This window comes from Lynx rufus, unplaced genomic scaffold (assembly GCF_022079265.1).
Source record: "Lynx rufus isolate CCGP_SWC_20201006 ecotype Redwood Valley unplaced genomic scaffold, mLynRuf1.p SCAF_2, whole genome shotgun sequence".
In the NCBI taxonomy this organism is placed as follows: Eukaryota; Metazoa; Chordata; class Mammalia; order Carnivora; family Felidae; genus Lynx; species Lynx rufus.
Window position 1 is genome coordinate 95,865,164 of NW_025814834.1, and position 27,481 is coordinate 95,892,644.

At 42.2% G+C, this 27,481-nt stretch overlaps 1 protein-coding gene across 1 annotated transcript in view; it reads left to right on the forward strand.

The window, feature by feature from the left end:
• TMEM163 (transmembrane protein 163) overlaps positions 1 to 27,481 on the forward strand; it is a 240,212-nt gene that overhangs the window by 188,406 nt on the left and 24,325 nt on the right. Inside the window, exon 5 of the mRNA XM_047084132.1 lies at positions 3,331 to 3,427. Within this exon, the coding sequence (XP_046940088.1) occupies positions 3,331 to 3,427 (97 nt within the window). The remainder of the gene's footprint in view (positions 1 to 3,330; positions 3,428 to 27,481) is intronic.

Genomic DNA, 27,481 nt, shown 5'->3' on the forward strand with positions numbered 1-27,481 from the left:
CACTGTTGGTGGGAATGCAAACTGGTGCAGCCACTCTGGAAAACAGTGTGGAGGTTCCTCAGAAAATTAAAAATAGACCTACCCTATGACCCAGCAGTAGCACTGCTAGGAATTTACCCAAGGGATACAGGAGTACTGATGCATAGGGGCACTTGTACCCCAATGTTTATAGCAGCACTCTCAACAATAGCCAAATTGTGGAAACAGCCTAAGTGTCCATCAACTGATGAATGGATGAAGAAATTGTGGTTTATATACACAGTGGAATACTACGTGGCAATGAGAAAGAATGAAATATGGCCCTTTGTAGCAACGTGGATGGAACTGGAGAGTGTTATGCTAAGTGAAATAAGCCATACAGAGAAAGACAGATACCATATGTTTTCACTCTTTTGTGGATTCTGAGAAACTTAACAGAAAACCATGGCGGGGGGGGGGGGAAAGGAAAAAAAAAAGAGGTTAGAGTGGGAGAGAGCGAAAGCATAAGAGACTCTTAAAAACTGAGAACAAATTGAGGGTTGATGGGGGGTGGGAGGCGGGGAGGGTAGGTGATGGGTATTGAAGAGGGCATCTTTTGGGATGAGCATTGGGTGGTGTATGGAAACCAATTTGACAATAAATTTCATATATTAAAAAAAAATAAAAATATGGTTTTTGCCCTTAGGGGATTTGTAGTGTAATTTTGATTAAAGATATATAAGCAAGATATTATGTAAGGCGACCATCACATCCTTTACATCTTGTCTCCTTAAGAAATGTAAACAAAATTCAAATCCACTTTTTTGTGCATTGCAGTCATGTGTCTGCAGTCATCTGGAGAAAATAGGTTCCTGTAGCATTACTGTTGGCTGTCAGCTAGAAGCTCAGACATTTGTTTCTTCTCCCACCCCCTACTCCAGAGAAGTATGGAGATGAAAACTTCCTGAAGATGTTGTAAGAAACTGTCTGTAGAAGTTCTAGCACCCAAGTGGTGGCTGGCCTATTTGTGCCTCAGGGAGAGAAAGCTGCTCAGTAAAAAGATACACTACACATCCCTTAGGGATCATTAGACCTGTTCCCTCCTCACCTGGGATGACAGCTCCCTCCTTGCCTTCTGTCCAGGGAGTTGTGGTTTTCTACACCACAGTGGAAGCTCCCTAAGGACAGGGCCTCTCCTGGGTTTAAGTGCAGGACTCTCAGCCCCAGTGCATGTGGGAATTACTAGGGAGCTTTCAAAAAAACGTAGATGTCTGGGTTCACCCCCAGAGATTCTGGTACAGTTGGAGTGGTCTCTGAGCAGCTGTTGAAAAAACAAACAAATAAACAAACAAACAAACCATCCCAGACAAGTACAGCATGCCCTTGGGTTGAGAAGCACTGAGTTGGTGGTTAAATTTATCTGAAAGGGTGAATCACAGAGAGTCTCTCTTGTAGACACTCAGGAATTTTTTTGAATGGAGAAAAGCACATCACAAAATTTATATCGGAGGCCTACCCTGACTTTAGGCTCTTTTCCTATAATGGGACTGCTCACAGTCTTTGCAGAGAGGAGTGGTTATTTCAAGTGCTGGTCACAGCTGGCCTATAGCAGTCTTCCCTGTGGGCATAGCTAGGTCTCAGGGGCCAGAGCATTGGGGGCATTGATTCCCCGAGCCCTGGGAATCGTTGGTCTTGCTCCACTATCGTGTCACTAAAGACCCTCTATTAAATGGGCCTCATTCCCTCACGATATCTCTCTTGGCTGCAGCCTCTTTTGCCCCATAGTCCTGCCAGGACTGGTTTACCAGCTCCAGGCTCAATGCCTCAAATCAGTGTTCTTCCCTCCTGCCACTGCATCAGTGAATACTTATTGCCTGAAGTATCTTTTCTCTATCTTGAGCATGTGTTCTCTCCTCCAGGCTCATTATGAGGATGTATGGCACCGGGGGCAGCTCACCCATTTGATTCATAGGGCCAGATCCTCTTTTGCTCGAGTCTGTACCAGGATCCCCAACCCATTCATTGCTTTTCCTACAATCTCTATATTTTGTGTTTTGCACCAGTCTGCAATGATCCCTTCTTCCTGTCTGTGTTTTTGAAAGACTAAAACCTACAACTAGAGTGTGCATTAGAAGCCTACTGAGTGAGCTCCAAGCAACCTTGTTTACCTGCTTATTTCTGACTTTTAGGTTTTGGGGACCATGTCTGTCCACAGGCTCATTAGGATTCTAAGCAAGTGTTACTTCAATGTTAGGTGGGCAATTTGAGGCCGTTCTGTTAATTCAGAGAAGGGACTCTAAGATGGACGAAGAAAAACGGTTTTATTTGATAGCTCAGGGGAAAGGGTTGAGGAGGCTGCCAAGTGATGGAGGCATCAGGTTGGGATAGAAATGATTTAAGGCTAACTGTAGTCATTCACTTTTTCCTCTTTTTTTCGTTTTCATTTCATGTTTTGACTCTTGTATTACTATCATGTCCTCCTGTTTACTTTCCATTTTCATCTTTGTTTCTCTTGCAAGTTGTTGTGTCTGATTTGCCAGAGAGAGCTCCTATGTCCTGAGCCCTCACAGACTTCTTACCAGCCCCCACCCCATTCCCCTGGCTGTACATCCTCTGGTTTTCCCCTTGACCTCATCCCTAACTTGCTCCTGCCTCCTCCTGTGGTGCTTTGGTTGATCTCATCCTGCCTTCTCTCCTCTCCTCTCCTTTTTAAAGAGTTCTACTCCCCTTTGGCATAAACACTCTATATTTTGTTGTTACTAATAATTCTTCTTTTTTATCTTTGGGAAAATACAATAGTGTCTGTCATGCCACATCAGAAAGAGATAGCCAGAGTAGACTTTGCCTTTGTTTAAGCCAACATCGATGGGTTATTTTTTGATGCTCATTTCATCTTCAGGTGGGAAATTTTATTCCCATTTTACAGGTGAGGATATAAAGACTAAAAGAAGTTCAGTAGGTTAGCCAAGAGCAAGCATGGTAAATGGTAAAACTTGGGATGTCTCATGCCAGAGCCTTCACTCTGCTGTTAAACACCGAACCTTCCAGCTGGAAGAGGACCGACGTGTTGTGTTGCTGGGCCTGAGGGATGGATTTAATGGTCTTGAAGTTCCTCCCATGTTGGCACTCATGGGATGCTCTGCGATTATGTAGGATAGTGAGCCCTTTTTCCATGGGGTTGATTTTGCTGATAACACTCTAAATTATATTCTCCTAGAGATGATTCAGTATCAATTCTGAGACTATGGACAGTCATGGTGGGAGTGTGGCAAGTTATGGTTGGGTACCAGTGCCTTTTGTGTTGTGTTATTGCATGAATCAGCAGAGTGGACTTCTCACAGTTAAGATTCTCGATGTTTTGTTTCTTTACAGAGCCTGTGTCATCTTGGGGGTGATCTTCCTTCTGTCATCCATATGCATAGTGGTCAAAGCCATCCATGACCTCTCAACTAGGCTGCTCCCAGAAGTGGTAAGGTCCTTCTTCCTTAACAATTTTTCCTGGAGGTACCAGCCTCCTATGTTACCTCTTACAAAGGATTTACTGGGGAAAGTTGGGCAGGTGGAGAGAGAATAAACAATGTTTTAGGAGTGTAGAAGAATTCATTGAAGAATGTGAATGATTTGGCAGAGAGAAGCCCTGGGCAAGACAAAAAAAAACTTCACATAGTTGAGGTGGTTCTGGGTTCTGTGTCTCTCTCCTTAGATTTTTTGACCATTTTTAGAGCAATACGTCTTTTATGTAGGAAGAAATGGGATGATGCTTGTATAGCAGAGTGATCCAATCTGTGCCCTTTGTCTATTCAGTGGTTATTGTAATAAGAATTATTTTTCTCTTTTGCATCTCACACAAATCCATTCACATTGGATTTTTCTGGCGCAACTGACATTTGGATGCAGAAACTGGAGGATGCAATTTCATATTAAAGTCTCTTTGCTTTGTTCTTTGGGTGAGAGTCATTACCTGCAGTCTGATTCTCGCCCCCCTCTCTTAGTAATGCTGAAAAAAAAATCTTTTATAGTCTCCTATCGGGTTATCTTCATAGAGAGCAGCTGGCTTACTTACCAAGAGACGAATATGCTGCCATTACAGTGATTCTCTCTTTAAAAGTCACATAGTGATTTAAATGCAAAAATATGGGCTTTTCTCTTAAGATGGAGTTTGATTTGAGTTTGGCTACATGCACCATCTTAGACAAGGCCTAAATTCTTAGAACTTTCGTTTCACTTTTAGAAAAATATAGGTTAATTCTTTCTGGAGTGAGGTATTGCTTGTGTTTATGGGGAGGATTAAAATGAATGGGGCATCTCACTGCATTTAGGAGAGAAATGACACTGGCTGCCTGAACTTGCTACCCCCCTCCCACAACTGAAAGTGAGATCAGAGCCATCCTTCGGTAACTCACCAGGATCTTCACTGTTATTTGTTGTTGTCACAGGGGCCAGAAGCTTGTTCTTTAATATCTCAGCAATGGCAGAGGAAAGATGGATACCCGCCCATGGCTTTCAGGCTGTGTTGGGAGCAGAGCTAGCTGACGGGAATATTCCTATTTACTCCTCTGTGTTCTTAGTCTCACGATTGATTGTATTCCCTAACTCTGATCTCCCCGTGGGCTGGCATCCTGGACTTTTCCATCCTTTTTCTCCATCAAACTTGCTATCCTATGTTCCGTTCTGTCAGAACCCGGACATTAGGTAAAATTTACAGCTGAAAGCATTAAGTATGATTAGTTAAGATGTCTGTCAGATAACATCTTTGCGTTTTACAGGGGATGGAAATATGCCTCCACTCTAATGTTTATTGGTGAGAATTTTCAGCACTAAGCTAGTTGAGACATTCATTTATTTAGGCATTAACCATTAATTTGAAGCTGGGCTAACTTGATAAGGAATGGGTAGCTGTGCTCAGGGACCTTTGCAAGGACCCTCCTTGTCTTTCTCTTGCTAGTGGAACTCTCTTTACCTGGCAACAGTCTCATATCATGTAGTGAAAATACTCCTAAGGGAAGAAGGTCACCAACTGAAACTACACACCAAGATATAAATGTCTGATGCCCTGTCCCATGTGGGCTTCAGAGAGGGCAAAGAGGTCCATGATTTTGCACAAGACTGGACCTGTCCTTGGAGAAGTCACACCCACTGCATCTTTTATCAGTTCTGGTGTGGGATTTAAGAATCAGACTCATTTATGGGCATCTCATCAGAACTCTAAGAAAAGAATAAGGTGGTTTTATTGTTTTGTTTTACGAGTTCAGCATTATGGAAAGATAACAGAGGCAGCAAGAAGGCCTTCTTGTCATCAGCTGAGTGGCACATGGTGGGGTGGGGGGCCAGGTGGTAGGTGACACTGTTTCAGTCCCAAGTCTTTGGGTTCCCACTTACTGCTCTGGAAGTTTGGGGAAGCCAGCAGGCCATGGCCAGACCCCTGACCCCTGGCCTGCAGTAATTCAGCATGAGTATTTGTCTACATCTGAATTAGGAGGTGTAATCAGATGCTCACAGAAGCCAGTCCTGAACGCAGGAGAAGCTCTAGTGTAACCAGTGGTCCATGGGGACAAAAGTGTGCCTGGAGGAAAGGCCTGCCCTCTAGCGGTGCTGTGCAGATTTGCTGTGCAGGTGTGTGGCCCCGGGGATGTCAAGCCTTCCAAGTCTTCCAGACAGTGGAAGCCTGTGTTTAATGTGAAATAAATGGACAACTCATTAAATGTTTTTGAAAACCCTGGTTGGGAGTGGGTGGACAATTTCATGAAGGCCAAATAAAGTATGCCTGTGGCGGTTGAAACCAGGAAACTGGTCTTCAGGGCCATGATGTCATGAATTTAGGTCCAAGTTACAGCCTCATCCTTGCCCTCAACTGCATATCTGCCTTTTTTTCCCTTAGGGTGGTGGGGGGGAGGGAGGGAGAGGGCACAAGTGAATGAGGGGCAGAGAGAGGGGTGGGAGAGAGAGAAGTGGCACTCACCCGAAGCGGGGTTCCAGTTCACCCGAAGCAGGCCTCGAGCTCACCTGGTGCAGGGCTTGAACTCACAGACCATGAGATCATGACCTGAGCTGAAGTCAGATGATTGACTGAGCCACCCAGGCACCCCAGAACAGCCTTTTAAAAAAAAATTAGGGGCATCTGGGTGGTTCAGTCAGTTGAGTGTCTGACTTTGACTCAGGTCATGATCTCACAGTTTGTAGGTTTGAGCCCCACATGGGACTCTGTGCTGACACTCTGTGTCTCCCTCTCTCTGCCCATGCCCTGTTCATGCTCTGTCTCTCAAAAATGAATACACATTAAAAAAATTGAATTCCAGTGTAGTTAATATACCGTGTTAGTTTCAGGTGTACAATGTAGTAATTTAATAATCCTATACATTTCTCAGTGCTCATCATAAGTGTATTCTTTAATCCCTTTCTCATTTCATCCATTCCCCCACCCACCTCCCTTCTGGTAACCATGAATGTGTTCTCTATAGTTAAGAGTCTGTTTTTGGGTTTGTCTCTTCTTTTGTCTCTTTTTTTCCCTTTTTCCATTTGTTTTGTTTCTTAAATTCCACATATGAGTGAAATCATACGGTATTTGTCTTTCTCGTACTGGCTTATTTCACTTAGCATTATGCTCTCTAGCTCCATCCATGTTGTTGCAAATGACAAGACTTCATTCTTTTCTATGGATAAATAATATTCCATTGTATATATATACCACATCTTCTCTATCCATTCATCTATTAAAATTTTTTTAATGCTTTTATTTATTTTTTTGAGAGAGAGCACGCACGAGCGAGCACAAGCAGGTGAGGGGAAGAGAGAGAGGGAGACACAGAATTAGAAGCAGGCTCCAGGCTCTGAGCTGTCAGTACAGAGCCCAACATGGGGCTTGAACTAGTGAACCGCGAGATCATGACCTGAGCTGAAGTCGGACGCTTAACTGACTGAGCCACCCAGGCACCCCTGTATCCATTCATCTATTGATGGACACTTGGAGGAAATCTTCTGCGCTGTGGGTAGAAATGCAAACTGGTGCAGCCCCTGATGAAAAGAGTATGGAGGTTCCTCAAAATATTAAAAAAAAAATACCCTACTATGCAGTAATAACACTGCTGGGTTTTTACCCGAAGAATACAAAAACACTCATCCGAATGGATATATGTACCCCTCTGTTTATTGTAGCATTATTTATAATAGCCAATCAATGGAAGCAGAACTACCTTTTTAGGTGTGATTTCTATCAGGTTGTTTTGACTGTGGGTTTGTCAGAAGCAGCATTTTCCCTACCCCAGGCCTGATCCCTGGTGGCTATTTTTCTTTCTTTCTTTTTTTTCCTAATGTTTATTTATTTTTTGAGAGAGATACATATACACATGTGTGTGCATACATGTGTGTGTGTGCATACATGTATATGTGCACAGAAGAGGGGCAGAGGGGGACAGAGAGAGAGAATCTTTTTTTTTTTAATATAACTTATTGTCAACTAACATACAGTGTGTACGGTGTGCTCTTGGCTTCAAGAGTAGGTTCCCATGATTCATCGCTTCCATACAACACCCAGTACTCATCCCAACAAGTGCCCTCCTCATTGCCCATCACCCATTTCCCCCTCTCCTCCACTTCCCTCAATTTGTTCTCTGTATTTGTCTCTTTTGGTTTGCCTCCCTCTCTGTTTGAAACTATTTTTCCCCTCCTTCCCTTCCCCCTTGGTCTTCTGTTAAGTTTCTCAAATTCGACCCTGAGTGACAACATATGATACCTGTCTTGCTCTGACTGACTTATTTCACTTAGCATAGTACCCTCCTGCTCCATACACATTGTTACAAATGGCAAGATTTCATTCTTTCTCATTGCCAAGTATTATTCCATTCTATATATAAACCTCATCTTCTTTAGTTGCTGGACTTAAGTTATTTAGTTGATGGACATTTGGGTTCTTTCCATAACTTGGCTATTGTTGATAGTACTGCTATAAACATTGGGGTACATGTGCCCCTACGAATCAGCACTCCTGTATCCTTTGGATAAATTTCTAGTAGTGCGACTGCCAGGTTGTAGGGTAATTCTATTTTTAACTCTTTGAGGAACCTCCACACTGTTTTCCAGAGCAGCTGCACCAGTTTGCATTCCCACCAACCATGCACGAAGGTTCCCGTTTCTCCACATCCTTGCCAACATCTGTTGTTTCCTGAGTTGTTAATTTTAGCCACTCTGACCAGTGTGAGGTGGTATCTCAGTGTGGTTTTGAATTGTATTTCCATGATGATGAGTGCTATTGAGCATCTTTTCATGTGTCTGTTGGCCATCAGGATGTCTTCTTTGGAAAAGTGTCCATTCATGTCTTCTGACCATTTCTTCATTAGATTGTTTTTCAGGTGTTGAGATTGTAAGTTCTTTATAGATTTTGGATACTAACCCTTTATCCGATATGTCATTTGCAAATATCTTCTCTCATTCTGCTGGTTGCCTTTTAGTTTTGTTGATTGTTTCCTTTGCAGTGTAGAAGGTTTTTATCTTGATGAGGTCCCAGTAGTTCATTTTTGCTTTTATTTCCCTTGCCTTCAGAGACATGTCAGGTAAGAAGTTGCTGCAGCTTAGGTCAAAGAGGTTGTTGCCTGCTTTCTACTCTAGGTTTTTGGTGGTTTCCTGTCTCACATTTAAGTCTTTCATCCATTTTGAGTTTATTTTTGTGTATGGTGTAAGAGAGTGGTCCAGTTTCATTCTTCTGCATGTTGCTGTCCAGTTCTCCCAGCACAATTTGCTAAAGAGACTGTCTTTATTCCATTGGATATTCTTTTTTTGCTTTGTCAAAGATTAGTTGGCCATGCATTTGTGGTCCAATACTGAGTATTCTATTCCATTGGTATATGTGTCTGTTTTTGTACCAATACCATACTGTCTTGATGATTACATCTTTGTAGTAGAGGCTAAATTCTGGGATTGTGATGCCTCCTGCTTTCGTTTTCTTTTTCAACATTACTTTGGCTGTTTGGGGTCTTTTGTATTTCCATACAAATTTTAGGATTGTTTGTTCCAGCTCTGAGAAGAATGCTGGTGCAATTTTTATTGGGATTGCATTGAATGTGTAGATTGCTTTGGGTAGTATTAACAATATTTATTCTTCCAATCCATGAACATGGAATGTTTTTTCCATTTCTTTGTGCCTTCTTCAATTTCTTTTGTAAGTTTTCTGTAGTTTTCAGCATATAGATCTTTTACATCTTTGGTTAGGTTTATTCCTAGGCATTTTATGGTTCGTGGTGCAGTTATAAGTGAGGTCGCTTTCTTGACTTCTCTTTCTGTTCATTATAGGTGTGTAGAAATGCAACAAATTTCTGTACATTGATTTTGTACCCTGCGACTTTGGTGATCATATATCAGTTCTAGCAGTTGTTTGGTAGAGGCCATGTAGAGTATGTCATCTGCAAAAAGTGAAAGTTTGATTTCTTCTTTGCTAGTTTGGATGCCTTTTATTTCATTTTGTTGTCTGAATGCTGATGCTAGGACTTCCAACGCTGTGTTAAACAACAGTGGTGAGAGTGGACACCCCTGTCATGTTCCTGATCCCAGGGAAACCTCTCAGTTTTTGCCCATTGAGGATATTAGCTGTGGGCCTTTCATATATGATTTTTATATGATTTTTACCATACGTTCCTTCTATCCCGACTTTCCTGAGAGTTTTTATTTAGAAAGGATGCTGTATTTTGTCAAAGACTTTTTCTGCATCTATTGACAGGATCATATGGTTCTTATCCTTTCTTCTATTAATGTGATGTATCACATTGATTGATTTGCGAATATTGAATCAGCCCTGCAGCCCACAAATGAATCCCACTTGATCATGGTGAATAATTCTTTTAATATACTGTTGAATTTGATTTGCTAGTATCTTGTTGAGAATTTTTGCATCTGTGTTCATCAGGGATATTGGCCTATAATTCTCCTTTTTTTGTGGGGTCTCTGTCTGGTTTGGGAATCAAGGTAATGCTGGCTTTATAGATTGAGTCCAGAAGCTTTCCTTCCATTTCTGTTTTTTGGAACAGCTTGAGAAGGATAGGTATTAACTCTGCTTTAAATGTCTGGTAGAATTACCCTGGGAAGCCATCTGGCCCAGGACTCTTATTTATTTGGAGATTTTTGGTAACTGATTCAATTTCTTCACTAGTTATGGGTCTTTTCAGATTTTCTATTTCTTCCCATTTGAGTTTTGGTAGTGTGTGGATGTTTAGGAATTTGTCCATTTCTTCTAGGTTGTCCAGCTTGTTGGCATATAATTTTTCATAGTATCCTCTAATAATTGTTTATATTTCTGTGGTGTAGGTTGTGAGCTCTCCTCTTTCATTTCATGATTTAGCTATTTGGGTTCTGTCTATTTTCTTTTTGAGAAGTCTGGCTAGGGGTGTATCAATTTTGTTTATTCTTTCAAAAAACCAGCTGTTAGATCCATTGATGGGTTACACTGGTGTTTGTTTTTGTTTTTTGGATTCTATATTGTTTATTTCTGCTCTAATCTTTATTATTTCTCTTCTTCTGCTGGCTTTGGGGTTTCTTTGCTGTTCTTCTTCTAGTTCCTTTATGTGTGTGGTTAGGTTTTGTATTTGGTATTTTTCTTGTTTCTTGAGATAGGCCTGGATTGCAATGTATTTTACTCTTTAGACTGCCTTTGTTGCATCCCACCGAGTTTGGACTGTTCTGTTTTCATTTTCATTTGCTTCCATATATTTTTTAATTGCTTCATTAATTACCTGGTTGACATATTCATTCTTTAGTAGGATGTTCTCTAACCTCCATGCATTTGGAGGCTTTCCAAATTTTTCCTTGTGGTTGATTTCAAGTTTCATAGGATTGTGACCTGAAAATATGCACGATATTATCTCAATTCTTTTATATTTATTGAGGGCTGTTTGTGATCCAGTATATGATCTGTCTAGGAGAATATTCCATGTGCACTCAAGAAGAATGTGTATTCTGCTGCTTTTGGATGAAAAGTTCTGAATATATCTGTCAAGTCCATCTGGTTTAGTGTATCATCAAGGCCATTGTTTCCTTGTTGATTTTTCTGGCTAGATGATCTGTCCGTTGTTGTAAGTGGGGCATTAAAGTCCCCTGCAGTTACCATATTCTTAAATTTTTTTTTTCTTTTTTTTTTTCTTTTTTTTTTCAACGTTTATTTATTTTGGGACAGAGAGAGACAGAGCATGAATGGGGGAGGGGCAGAGAGAGAGGGAGACACAGAATCGGAAACAGGCTCCAGGCTCCGAGCCATCAGCCCAGAGCCTGACGCGGGGCTCGAACTCACGGACCGCGAGATCGTGACCTGGCTGAAGTCGGACGCTTAACCGACTGCGCCACCCAGGCGCCCCACCATATTCTTATCAATAAGATTGCTTATATTTGTGATTACTTGATTTATATTTTTGGGTGTTCCAAATTGGATGCATAAACATTTACAATTGTTAGCTCTTCTTGATGGTTAGATCCCCAATTATATCATCATGACCTTCGTCTCTTGTTACAGTGTTTAGTTTAAAATTTAGTTTATCTGATGTAAGTATGGCTACTCCAGCTTTCTTTTGAGTTCCAGTAGCATGATAGATAGTTCTCCATTCCCTCACTTTAAATCTGAGGGTGTCCTCAGGTCTAAAATGCTTTCAACAATGTCTAAGTCAAGGAAAGAGCCCAAATATCCATCAAAAGATGAATGGATAAAGAAGATGTGGTTTGTATATAGAATGGAATACTACTTGGAAATGAGAAAATGAAATCCTGCCATTTGCAACAATGTGGATGGAGCTGGAGGGTATTATGCTAAGTGAAATAAGCCAGTCAGTGAAAGACAGATATTATATGTTTTCACTCATGTGTGTAACTTGAGAAACTTAACAGAAGACCTTGGGAGAAGGGAAGGGGGAAACATAGCTTCAAACACAGAAGGAGGCAAACCCATAAGAGACTCTTAAACACTGAGAGCAAACTGAGGGTTAATGGCGGGGACAGGGGAGAGGGGGAAAATGGGTGATGGGCATTGAGGAGGGTACTTGCTGGGATGAGCACTGGCTGTTGTATGTAAGCGATAAATCACGGGAATCTACCCCCAAAACCAAGAGCACACTGTACACACTGTCTGTTAGCCAATTTGACAATAAATTATGTTTAAAAAAAACTGTAAATGTAAAATGAAAATGTAAAATGTAAAAAGAAAACAGAAAAAAAATGAGTCTCTTGTAGACAGCATATAATGGATCTTAATTTTTTATCCATTCTGATACCCTATGTCTTTTTATAGGGGCATTTAGTCCATTTCCTTTCGGAGTTATTATTGAAAGTTATGGATTTAGTGTCATTGTGTTATCTGTAGGTTTTACACTTGTGGTGATATCTCTGGTCCTTTGTAATCTTTGCAGCATTCCACTCACACAGTCCCCTTTAGGATCTCCTGCAGGGCTGGTTTAGTGGTCATGAACTCCTTCAGTTTTTGTTTGTCTGGGAAAGCCTTTATCTCTCCTTCTATTCTGAATGACAGCCTTGTGGATAAAGGATTCTTGGCTGCATATTTTTCCTATTCAGTGCATTGAATGTGTCCTGCCACTTCCTACTGGCCTGCCAAGTTTGAGTGGACAGGTCTGCTACTACCCTTATGTAGTAAGGTAATACTCTTGTAGGTTAAGGCCCATTTGTCTCTAGCTGCTTCAGAATTCTCTCTTTATCTCTGTATTTTGCCAGTTTCACTATGACATGCCGTGGTGAAGACCTATTTTTGTTGAGTCTGAAGGGAGTTCTGTGTGCCTCCTGGATTTGGATGTCTGCTTCCTCCCCCAGATTAGGGAAGTTCTCAGCTATAATTTGTTCAAGTAAACCTTCTGCCCCTGTCTCTCTCTCTCTTTCTCTCTCTTTCTCTCTCTCTTTCTCTCTCTCTCTCTCTCCCTCCCTCTCGCTCTCTCTCCCCCTCTCTCCCTCTCCCTCCCTCCCCTTTCCCCCACCTCTCTCTTTCTCATCTTAAGCAGGCTCCATGCTCAGTGCAGAGCCTGACCCATGACTCAGTCCAACCACCATGGGACTATGACCTGATCCAAAATCGAGAGTCGGACAGTCAACCAACTGAGCCACCCAGGCACATCAATGACTTTCTTTTTAATGTAGCTGCACAATTCTCAGAGTGAGAATAATTGCAAGAATGTGTAAGCTTTGACTAAGAAAGCTATGCAATTAAGAATTTCCCAACTATGAAGTGTAGTGACTGAACTGTGGCTGTGTCTCTGGGCCCTTGGCGTCGTGCTGGAGAAGCCAGACCAGTGGGCTCTCCAGGGGCCCCAGCACAGGAATCTGTGCCTTCTAGTGCAAGGGCTTCATGACTAAATGGTGCAGTCTGTCCTGCACAACCTGCACATGACCACATAGGATCCTTAATGAAACAGATTCCAAAATAACCTTCTCAGACACTCTATCTGAACTGTGCTTCTAGAAGTCAGGAGAATGGGCAGTGCCTCAAGTGTAGTGGTTGCCTTGTGTCTTCGGGTTGCTTTGAAAAGAACATCACCTTCTTACCGTTTTTACCCCCAGCATGCCCTGCTTATGTTGAGAAGGGACAGGTGGTGTGTTTCTCCTTTTTGGTAGACGTGGGGGCTCTGAAGTTGAAGTGATCTCCTTGAGGTGGTCAGCGGCAGAGCCTAGGCTTGAACCTTTGTCTCCTAGTTCATAGCTGTCTTGGCTGCTGGTACTCTGGGGCTACTATGGTCCTGTTGTTCTTTGGCTTTTCAGGTCTGGCCCTCCTGAGCTCTTGTACTGAGAGGGGCTTCTGCTAGGGCTGTCTTGGAAGGGGAGGTCCAGGCCCCCAGCAAGTCCCATCTCTAGCCTTTCTGGCTACTCCTGCTACCTCCACTCCTTACCATTCTCTGTCCAGATTATTTGCCTCTTGAAAACCCCATAGGCAGGTGAGCCAAGAAGCAATGCAGAATGCTGTGGGACAAGTATGGAATGAGGGAGCCATGGGATGCATGGAACCACATGGAAGGAAGCGCTTTAGGGGAGCTGCTTAGCATGGCAGAAGGTATGTGGGTGTGGCAGGCTGACCTGTTGGAGGTGTGGGCCCCTCTTGGCCTGTCCTTACCCGTGAGACCAGTTGCTTAGCCTCCCTGACCCTTTCTCATTTGTAAACTGGAGATAATACTCATGTCAGAGGTTTAGGATAAGATCAAATGAGCCATTTATTTAAAACAACAGTCATTAGAAGACAGTGCTACTGTTGAGGCTGCTGCTCCCAACATTCTGATTTTTGGTGTTTCCGAATCACTGATCAAAGTCACCCTGAGTTGTGACCTGAGATAACCACAGACTTGGTCCCTCAGTCTCCTGGCTGGCTGGAGCTGGTGGTGTTTTCTCTGAGATTAGGGGGCCATAGCTAATCTTGGGCCAGTCTTTGGGAGAACACTCAACACATTGTGGGAAGACCTGGCCTCCAAGCCTTCCTCCCAACTGATCAGATTTGTGACTGTTAGTAAATCATGTCTCTTCTATGAGCAAGACTCTCATCTGTGTAGATGGGCGTCAGGTCACCTACTCCACCAGAAAGAAATGTTACAATGAATGTGAAAATGCTCTCTAAGCTGTTGTGCTTCACAAAAGAAAGAGTGTATCTTGGTTCTGATTCTAAGGCCATAGCAGTCCCATCCTTGCTCATGAGCTTCTCAGTGTCCTGTTTAGTTGGACTGGCTCATTGCTTCTTCTGCCTGTAGTGGACCAAGACTTCTTCACCCTGAGCTCCTAGCTATTGTCTGGGTCCAGTCTCCTTAAGTGGTCATGTGGCAGTAATAGTGATTACAATTGTAATTAAAATAGATACAGATTGGTGATAAATAATATATGGCTATGTGTTGATAATAATAATCATACCATTTGAATGTCTGCTAGTCCCCAGACCTTCTGTCTAGGCACTGAGGATTCAAAGTCAAGTAGCACTAGTGGCTAGAGTTTTTTCATTGCTCTGCAAAGCCCTTGACTTCTTATAGGAGCTGGATTTTGCTCCCAGGGAATTCACAGTTGGAGAAAGCCCCATCTACTGATACATTCAGTTTATGGTGATAAGGGTTGCGATAGAAACAATCATGTGAGAATACAGTGAATGCTTCCATATTAAGCCTAGAGGTGGAGGAGGTGTGTTGGGGCTTTCTTGGAGGAGCAGACCCTCCATATAACATCTGAGGAAGAGTGGGAATTGGCAAGGTGGGCTTTTGCAGAGAAGGGGGTAGGGTGAAGTCTAGGAGGAGCAGGCTGTTATAGGCATAGCAGTGGCAGCAGGAGCCTGTGTTCATGTTTCTCCCCCACCCCCCTCTGTCTCTTCTCTGTTTCCTTTGTGCACCAGTGTCTCTGGGTAGGAGGAAGGAATTGAGAGAGAAAAATGCAAAGAAGGAGGAGGCAAAGGAAGAAGGGAAAAATAACTTTGTGTTATAAGTCAGAAATGTTTGCTTAGCATAATTTTGATTCTTCCTTTAGTAGCAAGGTTGTCCTTCAAGTCTCCCTTGACTATCTGTCTACTAAGTTCTTGTCTCAGATGCCAGCTTACCCACCAGAACAAAGGAACTTCTAGCAATGAAAGTGAACCCCTTTCAGCTGCTCATTTTCTTGCTCTGTTTCATCTCCAGTCCTTGCTGAATGTGAAGGCAGCCCCTGGCATAGTGGCCATCTTCTTGCATTGGTGTATCTGTTCAACAAGTATCTCCCACACTTGAAGGTTGGGCTGGCTCTGCAGAAGGTCCGTGGTGTTCCCGCAGGAGCCGCAGGTGGGATTCCACTCTTAGGAGCAAAACCAGAGATAAACCTCTCGTAAAGGACATTTCAGGATTGTACTTGCAAGGTTACAGCCAAGAACGTGCCCAAGGATTTTCCTACTTGTGGAAGTGACTGATTCTTGAATTCATAGGCTTTTGATTTGTAGGATTTGATACTGTTCCCAGCTCAGGTTGTGTAATGCTGTAGGCTCCTCCTTGTGCAGTAATCTGTACTGACTGTGAAGTGTTTAGCATTCAGCACTGCACTATAGCTTGGCTTGGTAGGAGTTATTTCTAGGCTCTTAAGCTGCAATTACTATGCTCTCAGAGAGTCTCTACCTTATGCAGAGGGTGGAGACAAGTTGACAAGTCTCCTTCCCACACCTCTGTTGTCAGTTTCCTTTCTTCCTACCCTTCCTCTCAGGACCTCTCCCCTTCCCACACTTAACCCTTTGAGCTCCCTCCTTGCCCACCTCCTTGGAAATCTCATTTCTACCCTCATTCCTTCTCTTTCTGGCCTCTTTAGTCACTCCCTGCCTTCTTACCCAGGCATTTTCTCTCTAGCCCTTTTTCCCCCCACCTCCCTTCAGCCTGTGCTGTTCTTGAAAGTGCTTTATCTGAAAACACTCACCCCTCCCTTCCCATTCTTCTTGTCACCTCAGTTTCAAACCCTGCCTCCCCTCAGCCTGCACTTGGCATCTTACAAGCCCATTTGTTATGGTGTCCTTTTTGAGAAAAAAAAAAACCCTGTTGGACAGAAGGAAATGAGGAAGAAAGGTGGGGCAAGCATAAAGGTTTGGGGCCAGGTAAGTGGCTTCACAGAGGTGCTGCCCACCAGTCAGCTTGCCAGCCTCAGGTTGCCTGAGGCAAGTGCCTCATTTGTGGGAGTGAGTTTTTAACGGTTCCTTCAGCTGTGAGTGAGTACTCTGGGGCAGTGTAGTCTTGTGGCTAAGGATGTGGGAACTAAAGTCAGGGACATAGGTCCCAACTCTGCCACCTTTTAACTAGAACTATCTGGGCAGGTTGTTTAGCCTTTCTCTGCCTCAGTTTCTTTCTTTATTTTTTAATGTTTATTTATTTTTGAGAGAGAATCAACGGGGGAGGGGCAAAGAGAGGAGAACAGAGGATTTGAAGCAGGCTCTGTGCTGACAGCAGAGAGCCCGATATGGGGCTTGAACTCACGAACTGTGAGATCATGACCTGAGCTGAAGTTGGATGCTTAACCGACTGAGCCACCCATTCATCCCTGTTTCTTTGTTTTTAAAATAGAATTAATAATGGTACTCTCTTTGTAAGACTGTTAAGAAAACAAAAAGATGTAGGTAATGTACTTAGCATATAACTATTGAATAAATGTTGGCTGATACTGCTGTTGGACCAGAGAAGAAGTTTCTAAGGAAGCTGGTGGACCTTTAGTTCTATAATTTCTGGATCTGCCATCAGCAATAGACAGATCATCTTCAGTATGACATGCTCTCAAGCATAACTCTGATTTGTATTATCTCATACTTAAAACACACACACACACACACACACACACACACACACACACACACACACACATTCAAGGTCTTTGAGATCCCCTCTGCCAATATCTCCTCAGCACTGCAAAAAGAAAGGCAGAAATTTGTGGTGTCAGACATCACTATTGTCCCAGGCTTGTTACCTCAAACAGAATAATTCCATTACCTCAGCAAGACTGACCTCTTCATTCATCATATAGCCAGGGGCCTACAGACTTCTACACAGAAGAAACTAAGCACGGATGAAAGCAGATTCTTATTGGCTTGAATGAGTTCAAGGAGAATAAAGAGTCCAAAAATAGATCCACACATATCTGGTTAACTGGTTTTCGACAAAGGTGTTAAGGCAATTCAATGGAGGAAAGGAAAGTTTTGTCAGTAAATGTTTCTGGAGCAACTAGGTAGCCATATGGACAAAAATGGACACCAGCCTTTATATAGAAATTAACTCAAAATGGATCATAATCCTCAATGTAAAATCTAAAACTCCAAAGCTTCCAAAAGAAAACAAAGGAGGACATCTTTGCAGTCTTGGGACAGGCAAGTTTCTTAGGTATGGCATGAAGAGCATGAACCATTAAAATAAAAAAAAAATTGAAAATTGGAATTTATCAAAATAAAAAACCTTGGCTCTTCCAAGATGCCATTAAGAAAATGACCAGACAGCATAGATAACACCCATGTATATCAGACAAAAGACTTCTATCCGGAATATATAAAGAAGAGCTGATGATAATAAGATCAACAACCCAGTAAGGGAATCCTCCCTTCCATTTCGTCTTTCTCCATAAAGTCTTTATGTCCGGTAGTGAAAGTTTGTTCTCCATAAGGACTTTATACATTTTTATTAAGATTATTCCTTGATATTTTGTGAGCTTTGTTGCTATTTTAAGGGTTAATACTTCTTTCACTTCTATATTATTACTGAATTAACACTAATGATATTTGGATATTGATCTTGTTAACCTATAACCTTGCTAGGTTTTGTTTTGTTTTATCAGTTGATTATTTTGGATGTTTTATTTGAACAACAGCTCCTCTCTCCTTTCCAATTCTAATATTTCTCTTTTTTTCTTATTTATTAGCCAAGGTCTTCAATACAATATTAAATAGTTTGCTGCTGATTTTGGAGTGACTATTCAATTTCTTGTTTGCTAAGAGTACTTTTTTTTTTTAAATCACAAATAGATGCTGAATTTTGAGTGCGATTTCTGTATGTACTGAGATAATTATTTTCCATTAAGAGGTTAATATTTTTAATTAATCAATATTCTAATATTGAGGCATCCTTGAATTCTTGAGACAAACCCTATTCATCCAGAAAGTATTATTCTTTTAATTCATTGCTCATTTTTGCTTACTATTTCATTTAGGATTTTTTCATCTTTGCTCATAAGTGACATTAGTCTAAAGACCCTGTCCTTGTGTACCACATATAATGAGTTCTGTAGCTTTTCTGTTCTTTTTCTGTGCTTTGGAGTACTGGTTATACTGTAGAAATTATTTGTTCCTTAAGTTTTAGTAGAACTTACCTGCCAAGTGGAGCCTATTGCCTTTTGGAGAGGCAGTAAAGTACATCCTCTGTTAAGATAGTGATTTCTAGAGCCAGACTGCCTCTGTGCATTAGCTGTGAGACGTGGACAAGTTATCTCACTGCTTTGGCTCCAGTTTTCTCCTCTGTAAAATATGTATAATAAACACAATATTAGTACCTATCCCATAGAGTTGTAAGAATCAGCCCAGTTAATTCATGTAAAAAGCATTTTAAAAAGTATTCAGCACTTTGTTCTATTATTATTATCACCACTATTCCTGATTTTTTTCCCCCTGCTGCCTCAAACATTTTTATAGTTTATAGTTTTGGAACAATTTTCAAAATTCATTTTTCTAGAAAATTCCCCATTTTATCTAAGCTTTCAAATTTATTGCATTGAATTTGCTCATATTATTTGCAAAAGATTTTTTTAAAAACCTTAAATCCATCTGTACTTATGTGTCTTATTTTATTGCTAATGTTTATTTGTGCTGTTGCTTTTTGTTTTTTAAGCCAGCTTACCAAAAGTTTATTCATCTTTTTAGAAAACCTGCATTTGATTTCATGGATCACGCTGATTTGCTTTCTACTTCATTAAGCTCTCATCTTTAGTAGTTCCTGCTATTTTGTTCACACTTGGTTTTTGGGGGCGGGTAAGTAAGTTTTATGTTTTTTATTTTTCCTTTTTAATTTTTGCTGTTGGCGTTTCATTTTCCCCCGTTTTGTTTTCAGACTAAGAGAGGGACAAAATAGACATTTATGGAAGGTGCAGCAAAAACACTTTGCACAGAAGTGTGTTCTGCACATTGTATCTTTTAGGTGCTGGGCAAGTTTTAGATTCTGACCTCACCTACACTCTGCCAGATAAGGACCTCTGATGGACCCCTGATATATATATTATATATTACATATTACATATTATATATTATGCATTATGCATTATGTATTATATATTATGTATTATATAATATGTATATTAAAGCTTTTGTTTCTTTTTGAGAGACAGCGAGGGTAGGAGAGGGGCAGAGAGAGAGAGAATCCCAAGCAGGCTCAGTGCTGTTAATGTAGAGCCTGATGTGGGACTCGAACTCACAAACCACAAGATAACGACCTGAGCCAAAATCAAGAATCAGATGCTTAACCGATTGAGCCACCCAGGTGTCCTGAAGGCCTGATATTTATACATGTGAAAAACAATTCAGATTCTCTGGTGACTGAACCACAGTGAGAGCTCTTAGGGTAACTGAATAACAGAGCAGGGCAGGAGTGTAAGTGTGTTACCCAGTGTGATGTCAGGTTTCCGTGTTGAACATCGTGTACAGCTGCTAGGCTGTAGTCTCCAGTTATTCAGTCAAACACTACTCAGGTGTTGCTGGGAAGGAATTTCATGGAAGTGATTAATGTCTGTAATCAGTTGACTTTAAGTAAAGGAGATGATCCTCAGTAATCTGGGTGGGCTTGATGCAGTCAGTTGAAAGACTTTAAGAGCAGAGAGGAGGCTTCCCTGAGGAAGAAGCAACTCTTCCTGTGGAGAGCAGCTTCAGCTGGTGCCTGTGTTCCAGCCTGCCCTTCTGGCCAGTTGGCCCCCTGGATCTTGGACTTGCCTTGCCTGTCCCCACAGTCATACAAGTCATCTCCTTGCAGTACATCTCTTAATATGGGTACCCTGCTGGTTCTCTTTCTCTGACTAATATACTCACAAATTACTGCCCTGAAGTATTTTCTTTATATTGAGTTTTGATTTTTATCCAAGTAGTGCATGTTTATAATTTAAATTACCATTTATTCTACAAGAGTCATTAAAAAAAATCACCCCCTTTCTAGAAGCAGCCATTTATAACTTTCAATCTCCACTTCTCTAAGCAGCATGCATATGTTGCTACTTTTTGCTTTGTCATTTACAGGCATGCTTTCTTGACTTCTTACTCTGGTGGGCTCTTTAAGCATCCCTCATTACCTCCCAGTGTATTTGCATTGGCATTTTGATTAGATCAACACTCCATATTATTATGAGGATTGTAAATATTATTTGTAGTTGAGCCTACCTGGCTTTACTTTTTTCTTTTATTTTTTTCTTTCTTGCATTACACTGTGTGTTCCCTGATGCTAGCAAATGACATGTAATATAAATTACACACACACACACATATGTGCACATTCTAGGTCAGCTCCACAGTTGTTATCTTGGGATCTCATTCACTGTAATCCTGGGTTGTAGCTTACTGGATCCCATGTTGTTGTCTTTCATGGCATGCTCCACTGTTGGGGAGGAGCTTATCCTTAAGTAGCTTTCTAAGAACAGATAGAAGGAAGGCAACATTTTTTGAGACTTAAAATGTCTGAAACTGTTGCTGTTCTAGCCTCACACTATTTGGTAGGTTCCCTGGATGGAAGTGAGTTTCTGAAGCTCCACTGTCTTCTAGTATTTCTAGTGTTGCTTTTTAGAAATTTAATGCTATTTAATAACCTGCTTTTGTTGTTGTTTTTGTTGTTTAAAGCCCTTTGGTCCCTCTAGAAGGCAAGATCTTCCATTCGTCCTCAGTGTTCTGGCTTTCCCAAAGGCTGACTACCTGATTATATTTAAGAAAAATGTATTTATGATTGTATGGGGGTGAGACTTCTCAAATATGATCTTAATGCTAGAGCGGGAGATTTTAACCTAGTTGTTGGGTTCATGGATGGTATTTAGAGGATCCATGAACTTCGGTTGGGAAGAAATCATGTCTTCTTTTGCATTTACCCTTTATCTGAAATTTAGCCTTTTCTTCCATCATAAAATTAGGCAATAAACCACAGCTGTTAATATTAGAGTCCTTGTAACTTTGTCACCAATGAAAATCAGATCTTGTTTGTCTAAGACTAGTTTTGGCAGATATCTCAAAATATTTTTTGTGCTTATCACAAGATAACTGTTCTTAATTGATCTGCTTTTATATTTTGCGATTTAATACATTAATTTAGAAGCACCTATTAAAGCACAGTTTTTTATATCTTACTAGATGTATGCTACTATAATTTGTTTCTAAGTCTACATATTTTATTATTTTATTCTATGCACTTGAAGTCATTTTCTCTATTCTGTGGGTTACTCAACTTTGTGGGGTAGTAGGTAAATTACCTTAACATCTCTTTTCAATGCAGTAATAACCCCTGCCTCCAGCGGAACCTGGCGTGCCCAGTGTGAAGAGCCTTTGTTTTGCTCTCTGCATTGCATATGCTTTATTGGCTGTTGGGGAACTGTACCAACACACTCAGCAGTGGGGGAGGGGGCCCAGGCCTCTTAGGGACATTGTCAGTTAATCTCACCCCCCCACCCCCGCCTTTTAGTCCTACCTCTTTCACTGCTGTTGCAGTAACACCTAGTGGCATTGATTCCTGAGCTTTCAGGAGTTCTGATATGTTCTCGCCCTTACCGCCTACTCTAAGATTCCACCATTTTTTGCACCTTCTGGCAGGTACAACTCTTTTGTCTACTTTCCCAACTGACATAGTTTTGTGGCTATTGTCCTTGGGGTTTATGCTTAAAAAAAAAAAAAGAAAAGAAAAAAAGAAAAAAGAAAAGAAAAATCCCTGTGCTTCCATTTAGTAGTTCTTGGAAAACCTGTATGTTTGTGACTATTTCAGTATCTTCAGGTGGAATCTCTTCTGATTTTTAAGGCATTGTCAATGTTCTTAGCATTGTGAATTGTTTGCTCTTTTCCTTTTATTTCATCAACCTTGAAAGTCAGGGCCATCAGGCAACTTTAGAGGAAGACTGTCCTATATATCTACGTGTAGTAGAATTTAGGTCAGACAGCTAGGGGTTTGAATATCTTCTGTATTACTGACCAGCTGTGTGACGCGACCCTAGGCGGGTTACTTAGCCTTTTTGTTTGTAGTCATAATTTCTACATAGCAGGAATCTTGAAATGTTTATGTTTAAAATGAGATTAAATTGTCTATTAAGGCTTTGGAAAAAAGCCTTGTCTGTAATGGGCATTAATAGTAGTATGGCTTGCATTGTTAGGATTGTTACATAAGGAAATCTCTAGTTTGATATAGGGGATTGGCATGTTATTCATACCAACAAAGGTAGGTAGAAAAGCAGGCAGCCAGAAGATCGTGCTTCCTTTGTGAAACAGAGCTGTTCAAACGCAGCAGTAGCTCTGTGTCATGAGGGTTTAGCTGACGCGTTTTCATGCTTTGTTCAGGTTTTAGGGACCCCCAGAGGGATCACTTCCTTTAAATGTCCCATGGTTACAGGGGGAGAAAGTGTGTGATTGCCTCCAGAATGGCTCATCTCCAATTCTGTGGCAGTCAGCGTTCAGGGGTTAGGATGCTTGCTCCCCGTGAGCCTGGCTTTCCTATCTTACATCAGAAAACAGCAATCAGACTGCCGCCTCGTGTGACAGAAGCCAGGCTGCCTCTTGGCATGGCAGCCAAGCACTTGAAAGTGCCCCCCTTGTCCCTGACGCTGTCACAGTGCCTCGGCTGACGCCATCTTGTCCTCCTCTGAAGCACCTCGTGACCCTGGCAGTGTCAGCTCTGTGGTGCCCATGGAGCTGGGCATCTGTTCCCTTCACACGACTGCAGGTCCTCCACTGTCAGGTTGGCCAGTCTGGCCAGAAATCCCAAGGGACTGGGATCCCAAGCCCCACCAGTGGCCCAGGTCCAGTGGCTGCACAACCTTTGTTTGCATGAGTGTGTGAACACCAACTCTTGACCGCCTGACATCAAAGTGGTCTGATGCTAATTTAAAAATTGTGAAGTCATTTAATGTGAATCGTGGCAATTTGTCAATATAATTTAATAACCGGGGGGAAATTGAGGGCTCATGCTTGGTGTAATTTCCTCCACATCTGCCATTTTTCTCATTGGCTGGGGAAGGGGGGTGTGATGAAAAGATCTGAGGATGAGAGTGACTTTTAATTTCACCTGGGGCCATAAATCGATACACATTTATTATTCAGCCAGCACTAGCATTTCCCTGGATAATTCTGTAACACATGTAGTGTCAGGATGATTTGAAATTTGTCCTCATTAGGAAAGCAAAGGACGCCTTTTTTTTTGCAAGCATAAGCAAGCGAGCCTCCCTATCCCCCCACGTGCTGTCACACATCTTATGAAAAGGGAAAGTGTTGTTCTTGGGGGAAAGGGTGAGTTGGATTTTCAGACACAGCCCCTGTCTGGTGTTAGTGGCCACAGTTCACTGTGACCTCAAATTGCGACTGCTGATGTCAACAATGATGAGGAATAAGCTTAAAGTAGGAGGTGACAAGTGAAACTGCAAAAAAAAAAAAAAATCATTTGTACGAAAGGTTTTCCTGTGAGCAGCACCATGAATAAAATTGCTTTGAGATGAGGCTGTATGGAAAGATGGGGGTGGTTGCAGGAAGGATGCAGAAACTCAGTGCTTTGGTGTTAGAAACTGCCTGTGGCTGCTGATCAGCCAGAGACACGGGTTGTCCATTTTATGTGATGGTGTGAATCAGTCACAAGAGGACTATGGCTGGCAGGTGTTCGCTTACCTCTGTTTTGGGGCAAGGGTTACTGGTGGGAGTGATGGGCAGTGTGGTAGCGTGTCTTGCTGCAGTGACAAAATATCATAGATGGGGTGATTTGACCAGTAAACCTTTATTTCTCCCAACTCTGGATGCAGGCAAGTCTGAGATTGAGCTGCCAGCAGATGTGGTGTCTGGTGAGAGGCACTCTTCCTGGCTTACAGATGGCTGCCTTTTTTTTTAAATGTTTTATTTATTTTTGAGAGAGAGACAGAGTGCGAGTGGGGGAGGGGCAGAGAAAAAGGGAGACACAGAATCTGAAGCAGGCTCTAGGCTCTGAGCTGTCAGCATAGACCTGACACGGGGCTTGAACTCGCAAACTGTGAGATTATGATCTGAGCTAAAATCGGACACTTAGCTGACTGAGCCACCCAAGTACCCCTGGCTTTTTTTTTTAAAGTTTATTTTATTTATTTTGGGGGGGGGGGATGAGGGAAGAGAGAGGAGGGGCAGAGAGAGGGAGAGAGAATCTCAAGCAGGCTTTGCACTCTCAGTGTGTAGTCCAATGAGGGGCTTGAACTCATGAACCATGAGATCGTGACCTGAGCCGAAGTTGGAAGCTGAACCGACTGGGCCCCCTAGGTGCCCTCAGATGGCTCCCTTCTTACTGTTGTCCTCACATGACAGAGAGTGAGATCCTTGTGAGGACACTAATCCCATTCGTGAGGACGCCACCCTCTTGACCCAGTTACCTCCTAAAGGCCCCACTCCTCAATGCCATCACAGTGTGGATTAGGGCTACAACAGATGATTTGGGGTGGGGGGAGGGGGACACGTCCCTAGCAGGAAGAGCAGGTGGAGTTGTGTGAGCCTAGCAAGTCAAAGGGGTTAGAAGGTTTCCCTGAGACAGCCTGACAGCCAAGACCTTGGTCAATGACTAGGCTGGACTTTTTAGAGGCTGCTGGGAGAGATTGTTCTAGCAGCTTGTCCACTGGAGTTCATTTCACCCTGGTATTTTGACCTGTAGGTACAGCTACCGACAGCAGGTGGTCTCCTGTGTTAGGTGTGGGGACCAGACCCCACCAGCTTCCTTCCTGTTTCTTCACCTGTTCCGTACATTGTCAACCCCCCATCTCCTTAGGGAAGCTGACTAGAAAAACCTGGTGTCAACAGGAGGTGTTTAGATTGAATTATAAAAAAGCCTTTCATGTGGAGGGCTGTGAAACTAATCACTAGAGTAAGACACAATGACAATACAGAACACACTTGGTGCCTGCAGCACATGGCTACATCTCAACCACATTATATTGACAAGAAAGAAGCCAGACAGAACAATACATACAGTGTGGTTTCTTGTATGTAAAATCCAGAAAATAGACGAAATTACTCTCAGGTGATTGTAGTCAGAAAGTGGTCGCAGGGGGTGGAGAAAGGGACACATAGGAATCTTCTATGGTAATGGAAATGTTCTATATTTTGTTTTGTGAGTGGTTAAATGGGTGTTACTATTGACATAATGCGTCAAATCAAATGTCTAAAAGCTGCGCCTTTTATTGTATGTTAATTACACCTCAATAAAAAGGTATATCATATTTAAAACAAACAAAACTAATCCCTAGATGCCCCTTTGAGGCTGGGTGTTAGTCAGCTGTGATGAATGTTAGCTCTGTGTTTGTTTGCTGAACTCAAGGCTGATTGCCTTGCCTAACTGCTTCCTTTGACCATTTGCCAGGTCGTAATGTTTATCGGCACCTCTCCTGCACTTGTCTCGACCACCTCCTAGCCTAGCTTTATCCCAGTTCAGAGACAATAACCTGCTTGTTTCCAAATCAGTACTATCCAAGAAAGCTTTCTGTGATGATGGAAATGTTCTAAATCTGCACTCTCCAACATGATAACCAAGAGCCATATGTGGCTACTGAGCATTTGAAATGTGGCTAGTCAAATGAGGAACTGAGTTTTCACTTTTGTTACTTATAAATTTAAATGGCCACACATATGTTTAAATGTGAAAAATACTATTTTTAAAAAAAAGATCAGGGGATGGGGAGGGATCACCTCACTGAGCAGGTGATATTTGAGCACAAGTATGATGCAAGTGAGGGAATGAGGGAGCGCAGCGTGAGCGAAAGTCCTGAGGTAGGAGCATGTTCCATGTGCTAGAGAAGAAGGGCAGAGACTGGAGCAAAGTGAGAAAAGGGGAGAGTGGTAAAGGTGAGGGCAGAGGAGTCTGCTTCATCCACTTGGTTTGGTTCAGTTTGGCTGGCTGGGAAGAGGTGGAAAAGATCTTCCTCTTATCAGTGCACATCAGGTCGTGGTGGCTCTCATCTGCCAGGTCAGCAGGCAGTGTAAGGCAGTGCAGGGTCCCTGTGTTCTCCTAGAGAAGAGCTACCCAAAGTCCAGATCCGGCAGACCAAGTTCTCCTGAGCTAATATGTGATAACTATCACACATCTGACAAAGGTCCTCCCCCAGATCAGGATTTATTGCCTCCCCTAATTGCCTTTGAATCCTAAAACTAATCCTGTGGCTTTCACCACATTCCAACCTGGGCTTAGAGAATTAGAAGGGGTTTGGTAGTGTCAGGCTGCCCCAGGAGAGGTGGAGCATGGCTGGGAACACTGAGCTCTGCTACTATTTCTCTGATGTCTTTGGGGGGAATCACCTGCTCTTTCCTAGCCTCAGTTTTCCCATCTGCAGCCCAGATCAGATGGTCTTTAAGTCCTCTTCCAGCTTTAATGCTCTTTCATTTTAAGAGTATGTTATACTGTGTGCTCTCCCTTGTCGGGTGGTGGTCCAGATTTGGGGGGTTGGCTGTGGTGATGCTGGGGTGTGTCTCAATGACTCAGTCTCTTAGATAAGATGGGATTAGTCTTGGTGTAGACTAATGAGTGGGGTGGAAAGCTTTTTGTATCACTGAAGTCTGTCAGATTCTTGGAATTCATCCTGAAGAGATTTATTCCATTGAGTTAAAGCATTGCTTTTCACATTTGGACATCAAGGAAGTAGGAAAATTACAGAGGCATTACTAGCTCTTGGAAAAACTATCTATTTATTTATTCTAATAGGCCGATGGACTATTGGCCTTTGTCACATGTGGTCTGAAAGACAGAGTCTGTGTTGAAAGCAGGCTAAGGTAGCTTCTGCTAAGCTGTCCTGAAGTTTGGGTTGGGAGATCATGGGCAAGAGGAGCTCAGCAACCATGGTGATGGGCATGGGGAGTGTTCTTGCCATCAAGCCTCTATGTCCCACA